At 37.4% G+C, this 14,011-nt stretch overlaps 1 protein-coding gene and 1 pseudogene across 2 annotated transcripts in view; one reads left to right on the top strand and one right to left on the bottom strand.

Moving 5' to 3' along the window:
- The window catches only part of ATG5 (autophagy related 5), a 121,879-nt gene that overhangs the window by 96,187 nt on the left and 11,681 nt on the right, over nt 1–14,011 (bottom strand). The window contains exon 2 of one of the 2 annotated variants that reach the window (XM_006881178.1): nt 11,057–11,184. The exons of the other annotated variant lie outside the window; for it this stretch is intronic. Within the exon in view, the coding sequence (XP_006881240.1) occupies nt 11,057–11,184 (128 nt within the window). The remainder of the gene's footprint in view (nt 1–11,056; nt 11,185–14,011) is intronic. 2 annotated transcript variants of the gene reach the window in all.
- Nucleotides 303–4,211, top strand: LOC102864787 (annotated as a pseudogene).

The following is a 14,011-nucleotide window of genomic DNA, read 5'->3' as shown; positions in this document are numbered from 1 at the left end:
CTCTTCTCCAGCACCACAACTCAAAAGCACTGATTCTTCTAGCATCCTCAGTGCTAGAGTATTCTATAACTTTTGGATATGAGTCTCCTATCATATCTGTCATTTGTACCAACTTTTGCAGTCTAAAATGGATAAATATGGAATTAAGATGCAACAACTATTACTGGTGACTAAAATGCAAAAGTTGGCAACAAAGGAGACCTGGTAATTAGAAAATGTGGCCTTAGAGACAGAAATGAAGCCAAGATCACATGACAGAATCTTATATAACCCATGACTTATATAGAAAGGGTGACTAATCCATGGACCTCACCTGCTGGAATCCAACTAAATACATCTGCGGAACAGTACAGAAGCTCAACGTGAGCAGTCAAAATAAGGCCAGCAGCTGACTATGACAGACTATATCAGTTACGGATGTTGTTGTTAGGTACCACAGAGTCAAGTACAACCCACAGCAACCCTAGCAACAGCCAATCTGAAGTAATGTCCTATCCTTGAGCCCAGTGTTGCAGTCATTAGTTCAATTCACCTCAATGAGGGTCTTGCTCTCCTTCATTGACCACCTTTTAAGTATGATGTCTCCTTCCAAGGAACAACCCCTCCTAATAATATATCCAAAGTATGTGAGACGAAGCTCTAGCATCTCTGCCTCCAAGATACATTCTGACTGTTCCTCCAAGGGAGCATTTTGACTACACCTTCTCTAAGATATATCTTTAATTTAAATTACTAACAGGAAAGATCACACTGAAGTTAAAGACAACAAAACAAATCTACGAAAGCCAAACTACAACCCTGAAACTATGATATCCACCTGCATTTAAAAAACATCTCAAAAATACATTTGATGCATTAAACACTACTGACCAAAGACTGGACAACGTGTAGGCAGACATCATACATGGAAAAGTCATTTAAAAACAAAGGAACAACAAAAAAAGATCAAAATGGATGATAGAAGAATATATAAAACCTGTTCTTCAATGCAAAGAAGCAAAAGCAAAAGGCAGAAATGATGAAATAAGAGAGCTGAATAGAAGATTTCAAAAGAACAACTCAAGCAGACAAAGCAAAGTATTACAACAAAATGTCCAAAGAACTGAAATTAGAAAACGAAAAGGAAAGAACACACATTTTGTGAAGATAAAAGAACTGGGGAACAAATTCAAGCTTCTAGTTGAAATACTAAAGGATTCTATGGGCAAAATATTGAACGACGCAGGAAGCATCAAAATAAGATGGAAGAAATACTCAGAGTCACTGTAAAAAGAGCTGGTTGCCAATGATCTGTTTCAAGAACCAATGGTACTTAATGGAAAAGTTCAACCTACACTGAAAGCACTAGCAATGAAACAAGGCCCAGGAATCCCTGGAATAGCTATTGAGGAGTTTCAGCAAACAGAGGCAGCCCTGGACAGACTCACTAGTCTATGCCAAGAAATTTGGATGACAACTGGCCACTGATTGGGAGACTCATATTTTATTTCTCCCATTAAAAAAAAAAAAAAAAGAAAATGAAAGATGATTCATCAGAATGCGGAAATTTCTGAACAAACTGTAGGAGGACTTACTGAAAATTTTGGCTTCTTAAGCCATTGCCTTTAAGCTGATCCAATTATGCTTCAATTATGCTTGCCCAGCTAGAAAGGCATGGACCAGTCATCGCCCTTCATTTTCCTAGGAGCGTGGTCTATTCCTCAATTCTTTAACCTTTCTCCTTGGTTCACCTGGGATAGCCACAGCCTAAACAGGAGCACGAGATTCTCAGAACCTTCCAGATTTCTGAGTCCAAAGAAGCACCAACTGGAGGTTTGGGGTCAGGAGTAATTAGAGAAATGGTATATTGAAGGTTTGATAAAGTAAACATTAGAGGCATTTACCTTCCCCCACCCCAATCTGATGGCTAATCCAATACTGATATTATTGGAATGGTTTATCATTATAGTATTGTTGTTTTTGTTGCTGTACCATCGAGTTGGAACTGACTCATAGCTGAGCCTTCGGTGACTTTTCAGAGGGGTAAATCACACAGGAGGAAGTTGCCCATCCTTGCTCTGCAGAGCAGGTGGTGGCCTCTAACTGTATGCCTTTGGAATCGCAGCACAGTTTTTTACTACTAGGTCACAAGAACTCATTATATTATTATACAAGTAAAATCTTGCTGAAGACTATTACAAGACAGGGGTGGAGGGGTACATTCACAGGGAACGGCCAGAAATTCAAGCTAGATTCAGAAGAGGCCATGGAACAAGGGGATTTATTGCTACAACAGATGTATTCTGGCTGAAAGTAAAGAATAATACCACAAAGATGTTTAGTTGTGTCTTATTGGATATACAAAGGCATTTGACTGTGTGGATCATAATAAATTATGGGTACCACTGAGGGAACAAGAATTGCAGAGCACTTAATGAAAAACCTACACATAGATCAAAAAGCAGTCACTAGACTAAGGGGGCACTGCTTGGCTTAAAATCAAGAAATGTATGCATTAGGGCTAGCTCTTTTCACTATACCTGTAACTGAAGGACAAAGTCAAGCCTTGAGTTGAGAGACATGTGTAAGAAGAAAGGCTGTTCCTTGGAGAGAACATCATGCTTGGAAAGGTAGAGGGGTCAGTGAAAACATAAGACTTTCAAGAAAATAGACTGACAAAGTGACTGTAGCAACAGGCTCAAGTGTGTCAGAGGTGAGGATGGCATAGGATAGGCCACGGTTTGGATCCTCTGTTCACAAAGTTGCTCAGTCACTGTAAACTTGACAGTACATAACAATAACAATATTCAATACGTATGCTGAGCAAATAATTTGAGAAGTTAGGCTATACAAGGGAGCTCTGGTGGCTTAGTGGTAAGGAGTTGTGCTGCCAATCCAAAGGCAGGTGGCTCAAATCCACAAGATGCTTTGCGGGGGAAAGATGGGCAGTCTTCTCTCCTATGATTTATGGTTTCTGAAAACTGGCTACAGGGTCAGCTGTAAATTAGTTCCAACTCAACAGCACATAACAACAAGGTATGCAAAGAACATGTGGCATCAGGCTTGGTAGAAGAGTCATCAAAATCTACATAAGCAGATGACACAATCTTTCTTGCAGAAGCTGAAGAAGCCCTGAAAAACTTAAAGAAGATCAGACTACAGCCTTTAACATACATTATACTTCAATGTCAGAAAATATAAAAGTCTTCACAACTGGACCAACAAGCAACAGCATGGAAGGTGCAGAATATTGAAACTGTAAACTATTTCATTTTACTTGGATCCACAATCAACATCCATGGTAGCAGCAGTTAAGAAATCAAAAGACAACCACTCCCTTTGTGATTGTTTGAGCGGGAAATTACTCTGTGCGGAGCTAACCTGAAGCCAGAAGAGAAGACAGTGATTTTTAAAGTATATTGTTCCATTTAGATGAGTATGGCTGGCAAAAAAAAAATCCATCCAAGAAGAATTCTCAGCAGTTAATAAGAAATAAAAAAAGAAAGATCTGTGATGAGGAAATCGAGTCAGAGAAAGAGGTTGGAAACACAGTGAATAGAAGAAAACATAAAAAGCATTTATCTTCTCAAGGGACAGGAAGAACAAAGCATACTAACTTTACCGCCAAGAAGAAAAAATCCTGGCAGCCTCTTTCAAAGACAAGCAGAGAATATTTGCAAGCTATGAAAGATAAAACAATAATGACGATTCTGAGTAAAACTCTTAGAGAAAATGAACATGTTCACTACCATCTTAACTCCCTGAAGAAAAGATTGGTGCAGCTGTGTGAAACGCTAGAAGTCCCTCCCACAAAACTGAAAAATCTAACTGATGTACCTAGACTACTGAAAATGGAAATGGCACAACATAGAGCAAACGAAGAAAGCCTGACGTTATTGCAAGAAGAAGTAGATAAACTAGAAGAGACCACAGAGTTAATGACGGAGAATATTGAGAGCCTAAAGAACAAAATTCAAGTTCTGACAGCTGAGATGGAAGAAGAAGAGAAGAAGTTAAAACAGAGGTTTCTCATGGATCATACTGAGGTACTCAATCTTCCAGAACTTTCTCAGGACAGTCTCAAAGCACCTATACTTCAGGAAGAAACTTTGATGCTGATTCCAAACCAGAATGATCTTTTAGTGGATTTGTAGACTCTTCATAATTCCTCCCAGATGAAGAAAATGTTGACTTTCATTGAAGAAGCCTATAACAAACTGGATAGTTCTTAAAATGTTTAGAAGAGGGGTTTTGTTTTACATTACTTCGTAGGTTTGTAAAACCATTTTATACAGTGGTTATACAGAGACTGACACTTCTTGGGGATTATTGTTCCTTAATAGTTAAATGTACATTACAGTCATACTAGACATATAATGAACACCTAGTCTCGTCATGGGAAGTATTTTCAACAGTTGCCAGGTCTGGGAAGTCACCACAGTCTGATCATTTATAATGCCTGAATACAGTTTATTGTTGGCCAACAAAGAGAATATGTGATACTCTGTGTTAAATATGTAAAATATTCATATCGAGTGCCTAGTCTATAAGAATACAAGTTATTCTAATTATATTTTTTTATTTCATCATCTGTATCTTAAGAAACCCTCAAATGTCATTTCTCTCTTATCTAACTCCCTAGACTTTTTATGAAATAGTTAAAAATTTGCCAGATTTTTGTTTGTTTGTTTTTGGTTGAGTTATTGAAGAGATGTTTAGTATTTATCTTCACTGACACGTTATTTTAGGAAATTATTAAAAAGGAAACTAAGCACTTTCATAATGTGTAGTGACTCTTTAAAACAAAAAATATTAATCTATATTACTGTTTTTTACTTACTATAGTTATAAGTTAATATATGTGAATAGATGATCACTTAAAAATAATTTCTAATCAACTATTAAAAAAAATCAAAAGACATGTTTACATTAAGGAAATCTGCTGTCAAAGATCTTTTTAAAATCATAAAGAGCAGAGATGTCAGTTTAAAAACTAAGGTATATCTGATCCAAACCTAATATGCTTGTACAAGTTGGACAAAGGAAAAGAACACCAAAGGAAAACTGATGCCTCTGAATTGTGATAATGATAAAGAGTATTTAATATACCATGGACTGTTAAAAAACAGGCAAATCTGTCTTGGAGGAAATGCAACCAGAGTGCTGTTTAGAGAGAAGGATGGTAAAACTTGGTCTCACATACATTGGACATGTATCCAAGGGATGCCATTCCTTAGAAAAAAGGTATCGTGGTGAGAAAAGCAGCAGGTTAGCAAAAGAGAAGACTATCAACTAGGGCCACAGGGATTAAAGCAATGGGCTTGAGCATGGAAAAAACCCTAAGGATGGCCCAAGAGAGGACAAGATTTCCATTTGTTGCTTACAGCATCCCTATGGCTTGTAGTCAATCTGATGACACCTAACAACAAGAACAATTTTATGCATATAAATTTAAATCCTAAAAAAAACCAAATGGAGGCAGAAGCCAATTTCTCACAATTACAAAAGACCTAAACTCAATATAAGACTAAATAGAAAACTGAAATGCTATACATGTTAAACATTTTTTTAAATCGAATTAACAAGTTGAAAGTTTCTGAAAAAGAATTCCCCAAACCCAGATGTTTCCCTAAGTTTAATTTTTCTAACATGTATTAAAAGAACCATTTTTTACAATCTATCCCAGAAAATAGGAGTGAACATTTCTCAGCTAATTTTATGAGGTAATACCAAATCAAAACAAATCAGCTACCAATGAACTGGCCCCAACACTTGGTAAAGCCTGCCTTAGAGTACAACCATATTCCGCAGGGTTTTCAATGGGTGACTTTCCAGAACTACACTGCAAGGCATTTTACTCAAGTTGCCTATGGCTGAACTTGAACCTCCAAGTTAACCTTTTTCAGTGAGCAACAGACTCACCACTCAACAGAAAATTACAGACCAAAGTCTCTCATTAAATTCAACACAAATAATCTCAACAAAATATTAGCAAATTGATTCTAACAATGTACTTTAAAAAGCATACATGACCTTTAAAGAATCTGATAAAAATGTAGAACAAGATTCAGATTCTTTAAAAAGGCCATACTTATTAGACTAGCAGAAAATAGAGGAACTTCCCAGACTATCGCCTTTGAGCTTGGAACTGAGGCTACTCCTGCTGGTTACCTGCCAGCCAAGGAACTGACTGGCTTATAAAACAAACAACATCACCTAATAATGATGTGCTCCCTGGAAAAATCAACTGCGTAAGACCGAAAGATCAACATTTGAAAGTGAAAATGAGAAGGTAAGGATAAGTGGGGAAGTTAAATCAATGCTTCATCTTACTCCCTTAATCACTGCTCTTGAGTCTGAGCCAACCTATAGTTGACCCTCCATGGATTTTCTTGGGCTCAAAACCACACAGAAGGGGATGGCCCATGTTTCTATCACAGAGCCACATGTAGACTGACATCAGAGGCCTGACCTTTGGTTCAGCAGGACAACATTCTATAGAAAATAACACTAGAATCAATGCCAGGGAGATTTTTATAGTGATAAACTATTTCCAGAAAGCATTTTGCTTTGTTTTGTTTTAACCATAGGAGAAAACTGCCACTATTAGCAGTAAAGATAAAAGGCCTAGGTTTAGCTGATAGGCCATGAATTATTTTCAAAATTATTAAATTCTAGGTTAATTTATTTTTTTAAATATATAAAACTCACTGCTGTCAAGTCAGAACCAACTCATAGCTGACCATTGAGTGGGTTTTCAGAAGTTATAATCTGCACTGGAGGAAAATGCCCATATTTCTCCCAAAGAGAAGCTCGCGGATTGGAATTGCCTGCCTCTGGATTAGTAGCACAACTGCATATCCATTAGGCCACCAGAACACTCTTAAATATATAAAATACCTAAAACTATTAAAGAACAAATTATATCAAGTCATTGTATGCATGAGCTTATAGCATGACATAACAAAAAATAACCCAAAACCAAAATCAAGAAGAGAACAAAATTACTTTCATCTAAGCTCACTGAAGATTAGTTTTACGACCTATAGTCACCTGTGAGTTGTAATCAACTTAAGAACAACAGGTTTTGTTTAGACTTTCAGAAATGATAAATGCTACTTTCTAACAAAGTAAGATCATAAAATAATAATCAGTGCTCTAAGAAAGGAATTTTTCCAGACAGCATATATTAATAAAGCTAGAATACTAACTTAAGAATTTAAATCCTATCTAATACAAAAACATAATGGGGGACAGAAGAAAGCAGTAGCTGAAACATGGTCATTTACCTATCTATCACCGACATTAACAAATTAACATTTCTCATCTTCTAAGGTTCCCAACTGGGAATGTTTCTGACGTTTACGGGATATTTGGCAGTGTACATCAACATTTTTAATACAAGTGGAAGGAATATTGCTGGCGTAATGCTAGATTTACTGCTAAGACTGTGACACAGCACAGGGCCCAATAAAGAAGGATCTAACTTAAAATGTCAATACCATGTTGAGAAATTCTGTAGTGTTAGAACTGATAAATTTTCTTACTCTTAGAAATTATGATAATCTGTAACTTAAGCACATAAATCAAAAAGGAAAAACACCTCTCTGTGACTGAGTAGATTCTAACTCACTGCAACCCTGTGAAACACGGGAGAACTACCTCATAGGATTTCTATGACTGTACACAGCTTTATAGAAGCAGATTGCCACGTCCTTCTGCTATGGCACTGGTGGCTGGTCAATTTCATTAGCAGCCAAATGTTTTAGCTAAAGTGCCATGAAGGCCTCTTAATGTGCCTAAAGAATTATAACTTCAATGTTACTACAACAAATTAATATTAGATGAGCTGGGTGCAGGGAAGGGCAATATGCAAGATAGGTTGCTTATAGATAGTGTATGAACTACATTAATCAATGATAATTAATGTTGTAAAATGAAATGTGCATGAATGATGCAATGAAACTATAATTACAATGTTTTGAAACAAAATATATATGAATGAAAACCAGCATGATTTGTAACTCTCACGAATTTTTTTTTAAACCAAGTCATGGAATAACTTCTGTAGAAGCTGTTGAATGGGAACCTCGACTATACGTAAACCTTGCACAAAATCACAATCATTTTTTTTAAACATACTATAGAACTGCCAAATGTGTAACTAGCTGCTGCTGCATCAACTCGGAGTCACAGTGATCCCAGGTGGGTTACAACAGAATTGTGCGACACAGGTCTTTTAATGATGTACTCTTTCAGAGGTGGACCATCAAGCATACTTGTCTCTAAGCAGACCCGATTAAAAGCCAACTGTGCTAACCAGCTGCATCGTCCGGGACACAGATACAGTCTTTCTGTTAACTCACATTTTTATAAGCTACTCACTTGCAATGTATTCCTTCCCTTCTATTCTTCTGATCTTTGCTTTTACATTTCTTTTTAGCCACCTTCTTATGCCAAAACCTCAAATTCTTCTGAAGAATTAAAAGCGTTTACCTATTATATTATTTGTCGATGCTGCCTTCTGTCCAAAACTATTCAAGAGAGTCATAATGAATCTATGCTGAGGAAGCTCACTTTGGATTCTAAAAAAGAACACTATTAAAAGAGAACCTTCTCATCCCTTTCTGGGGCCACCTCAAAAAAATGATACTCAACCCATAAGTCAATATAAAATATCATCTAAAATATTTCTAGACTACTATGAAAAAAATCCACGTTTAGGATTACATTAGCATAACATGAATTCTGAAAGTTCACTCTCTGAATGTAATAGTCCTTGAATTCCATTCAGTCACACTTATTAAAGACCTACTGGCTTCCTCTGTCTTAAATTTAAGACTCTTAGGTTTTTATACTTTCAGATTCAGAGAGAAAGTCTATATACTGTCAGTATCTTCATCCAATTATATCTATATAGAGCATCTCAGTGTCTTACATCATTCTTCTCTGTAATTTCTGTAGTTTCAAGGAATATTCTTGGAAGCACAATTTGTAAAATTATAAATTCTTTGATGAAGAAGCAAAATTCAGCAGTGTCACATTGTTGTTGTTATGTGCCACTGAGTCGTTTGCGACCCATAGCAACCCTATGTACAACAGCCCTAAACCCTGCTCTATCCTGTGCCAATCGCATTGCCTCTGACACACCCATCCTGATTACCCCCGTCACAGAATCAATGCACCTCATAGAGGGTCTTCCCCTCCTGCACTGTCCCTCCACCCTAACAAGCATGATGTCCCTCTCCAAGGACCTGTCTATCCTTACAACATGTCCAAAGTATGTCAGATGAAGCCCCAGAATCCTTGACTCCAAGGAGTAGCCTGGTTTAACCCTCTCCAGGATGAATCTGTTTGCTTTCTTGGCAGCCCATGGTACATTCAATACTCTTCTCTAGCACCACAGCTCAAAAGCATCAATTCTTCTATCCTCCCTAGTCATTGTCCAACTCTCTAATGCCTAACAAGTGATTGCAAAGACCATGGCTTGTATCAGGCGCACCTTAGTCTCCAGAGAGACACCGTTGCTCTTCAGTACTTTCGAGGGTCCCTAACAGCAGACTTTCCCATCGCAATATGTTTTTATATTTCCTGGTTGCTGGTGCCAACAGTGTTGACTGTGGAGCTGAGCAAACTGAAGCTGTGAAGAATCTCAATCTCTTTGCCATCCATCCTGAATGCTACCAACTGGTCCAGTGGTGAGAATTTTTGTCTTCTTGACATTGAGCCTCAGTCCATATTGAAGGCTGCAGTCCTTGACCCTCTGCAGTAAGTGCATGAGGTCCTCCTCAGTTTCAGCAATCAGGGTTGTGTCATCTGCATAACACAGATTGTTAATAGATCTTCCACCAATCCTGATGCCACACTTCTCCTTATAGAGCCCAGCCTCTTGGATAATCTGCTCTGCATACAAGTTGAAAAGGTATGGAGATAGGACACATCCCTGAAGTACACCCTTCCCAATTTTGAACCACGCGGTGTTACCCTGCTCTGTTGTGATGATGGCCTCTTGGTCCAAGTATAGGTTTTGCATTAGCACGATAAAATGTTCTAGGATTCCCATTCTTCTCAGAGTCAGCCACAGTTTGTTATGATCCAGTCAAACGCCTTTGTACCATCAATGAAACGCAGACAGACATTCTTCTAGTATTCCCTGCTTTCAGCTAAGATCCATCTAACATCAGCTACAATATCCCTAGTATCACGACGAACCCTTCTAAACCCAGCCTGGACTTCTGGCAACTCTCTACTGATGTGCTGTTCCAGTCGTTTTTGGATAATCTTCAGTAGAATCTTGCTTGCATGTGAAATCAATGATAATTGTTCTGTAGTTTCCATCCTCAGTTGGTGACCCTTCTTCGGAGTGGGAACAAATACAGATCTCTTCCAGTCAGTTGGCCAAGTGGTTGTTCTCCAGATTTCTTGGCACAACTTGGTGAGCACATCCAGGGCCCCATCTGTGAGCTGAAATACTTCAATTGGTATACCATCTATTCCTGGGGCCTTAATTTTTGCTATTTCCTTCAAAGCAGCTTGAACTTCTTCCTTCATCACCATAGGCTCTTGCTCATATGTTATTTCTTTAAATTCTTCTGTATCTGCCAATTCCTTTCTATATAATGACTCAGTATATTCCTTCCATCTTCTTTTAATACTTCCTGGATCATTTAATATTCTGCCCAAAGCATCCTTGATTATAGCAACTCTAGGTTTGAATTTGTTCTTCAGTTCCTTGAGCTTAAGAAATGCTGAACGAGTTCGGCCCTTTTGATTTTCCATAGACAACATATTAATAAGGAAACACTAATATATCTGCAAAAACTTCCCAGAACCAAGGATATTTTGCTATATTTTTAAAAAGTCATTGCTGAAATTATACGAATCTGTCCACTTACCATGTACACAACAGAAGGTAAAAATACTTTCAATTTAATACTCTAACAATGATTTGATCTAAATCAGTGATTTGTTTGTAGGACATTTTTAAAAATTATCTTCATAATTCTTCAGGGTACAATGCCTACTTAAAGCTAGGTAGCATCTACTCATGATTAATAATGTAGAAAAGTTCACTCACCATTTCAGTGGTGTGCCTTCATATTCAAACCATATCTCACTAATGTCTTCTTGACGCATAACCTTCTGAAAGTGTTTTTTCACTTTGTCAGTCACCAATGTCAAATAACTTACTCTTGGCAAAAGCAACTGAAATAGAAATTGGTAAAACCATATTTTTCTTTAATTTACTAGTTACTTCTTTTTATTAAAATATTTTGTTAATTTTAAGAAAAACAGCCATTTCCTTTGTACTATCTTGAATATCCCACAAAAAGTCATTTGTTTTTAATAGAAAAAAATCAAAGAAATTAAGACATTTAAAAAAAATTTTTTTTTTAATTTTTATTGCATTATTTTTATGTGTACCATCAAATCAGATCTGACTGATACAGGAGGAGATTGCCCCCTCCTTCTCCAGCAGAGCATCTGGTGGAATTGAACAGCGTACTTCTGGGATTGCAGAGCAGCGTCTTGCCACTAGGCCACCAGAGCTCCCTTGACATTTAAAATTTTTAATGGGACCATTACTTTGAAAACAGGTTAAAGACTAAATGCCTAGAAAAACCCCACAAATCTACATAAGAGTTTTTCAGGAAAACTTTTCCAATAAAAACACAATGTAATCAGTTGTCATGCTCTTTAAGATACTTATGGCTTCTACTAAATTTAACTTAACACTATCCACCTGACTTAATTAAACTGCTTTAAGAAGATAAACAACTTAGTCTTGATGTTTGTCTCAACAATTAGGTTTTTCTTATCCACTGATTCAGTGTTTTTTACAATCTACTGTGTATTAGGATTTCACTGCAGTGGAGAAGAAAACCAACATGAATTCCCGTTTTAAAGTAAAATAAAGTGGAGGTAGAGAAAGGTCATAAAAAAATATATTCATAAAAATACTTATTGGCAAGAAGCTACACTGCAATCCCAGAGGTGCGCAGTTCAAATCCACCAGATGCTCTGCTGGAGAAGGAGGAACAATCTCCTCCTGTACCAGTCAGATCCGATTTGATGGTACATACACACACACACACACACACACACACACACTCTACTTAAAAGTCAGCAACAGAAAGACCTTCAAGACTTTAAAGAAAACAGAAATTTTCATTTGATGAAGTGGTCCACTCTGTTACTATAAAGGGAGCTCTGGTGGCATTGTGGTAAGAAGCTGTGCAGCAATCCTGAAGGCATGCAGTTTGAATCCACCAGCTGCCCCACAGGAGAAGGATGGGCAATCTCCTCCTGTGCAATTAATTGCCTCTGACAGCACACTGGAGGGTCAGCTATAGACCAGCTCCGACTTGATGGTACACAACACTATTATAAATAAAAGGACAGAATGATGAAAAATGAAATCCAAGAATCTAATTTGTAACACTGTAAGATGGAAAGATGAGATTATAGACAGAAAAACTATTACAGCAATTAGAATAGAATAGAATAGAATAGAATAGAATAGAATAGAATAGAATAGAATAGAATAGAATAGAATAGAATAGAATAGGAGACCTGGAAAAGCATAAAGTATCTGGAAATCAGAACAAAATCCGGTCATTACTAAAGAAGAAAATAAAGAAGAGTGGTGATGATGAATGTAATTACTGTCACTGAATTGAACATGCTTTTAAAAATCCCAGAACAGGTGGAAAATGGCATGGAGTCCAGATATTACCCAAACTATAAAATAAATGAAGTCTTATAAATAAAAAAGAAAAGGAAAAAAACCTACCAAAACCCCCCACTACGATGCCTAAACAATCCATTGGGGGGGGGGGATGAATACACATAAAGATAATGGGTTTGAGCTACATGAAAATTTTTAATCTACCACTACGTACAAGTTTAGGGTCTAAAAGTGCTAAACTAATGACCCTGCCACTATCAGTTCTCTCAACTAGTCCTCATGGAAGCTTAATCTACTTGGACTTTGAACAGAGAAAAGTGTGGGAGTGAATGCTGGACTGAAAACCTTGATTTGAATAGTATGAAATTCCTCAGGGCTCTTCCCCCAGGAAAGGTACCTTGCAAGGAACCATGAAAGCAAGGTTTGAAAATCTGTCTACAATTTAAATAAATTACGCAAAGCAGTTGCAGGAGATTAGAAGAAAAAAAAATGCATGTTTTTGTTCCTTTCCAACAGACACTCTAGCCATTTCATGCCTTCCTAAGGAGGTAATGTCCTCTTATACTCTTTAGTTCCCTTTGTGAATTAAATCCACACCATTTTCCAAGCTGTTTACTCAAGGTGATATCTTTTGATCAGCAAATTAAGTAGATGTACTGCTCAAGTGACCAAGTTGATGTTTTTGTGTGTCTTAGAGTGGAATCAACCCATGGCGGACCACCCCTCCATAATCGCATGGGAGATTGCCCATCTTTCTCCCATCAAGTTACTATATCCAGAGATATATTCCAAGAATTTGTATATAATCACTGAAGACCAAAATATTAGGCCATGTACCCATGGGGAACGAAATATGAAAACGAGGAAAAGAAGTTAGCATGCTCTGACAAGCCAAGAGGATATTGTAATTATGAATGAACTGCCTAATACTGGAGGGGGTACTAGGCTTCGATAGAACATGTCCTCTTTTAAAAAGAACTAGAATTTGGAGGGGGTAGGCAGAGAGAAAAGTGCAACAATGAATGACTGGAAACTCTAAGTCTCTGTAAACTTTCATTAAAATTAATTTAAAAAAAAGAACTAGAATTTGGTTAAAAACGAAAAAGAAAATACCACAATCTGTGTGTGTGTGTGTGTGTGTGTGTGTGTGTGTGTGTGTGCTGTTATGCAGATGTTATGAACTACTGAGTTAAAAACAACTCCAGCTGACCCTCCAGTGTGTTTTCAGGGCAGTTAATTGCACAGGAGGAGACTGCCCCAGCCTACTGGGCAGCAGATCTGAGCTGTATAACTTTGGGTTGGCAGCACATTCCTCACCACTAGGTCACCAGAGCTCCCTTGTGC

This window comes from Elephantulus edwardii, unplaced genomic scaffold (genome assembly GCF_000299155.1).
Source record: "Elephantulus edwardii isolate Elephantulus edwardi_28Jun2011 unplaced genomic scaffold, EleEdw1.0 scaffold00013, whole genome shotgun sequence".
Taxonomy (NCBI): domain Eukaryota; kingdom Metazoa; phylum Chordata; class Mammalia; order Macroscelidea; family Macroscelididae; genus Elephantulus; species Elephantulus edwardii.
Note: the sequence above shows the minus strand (reverse complement) of the source record. Positions and strands in the feature narration are given on the sequence as shown.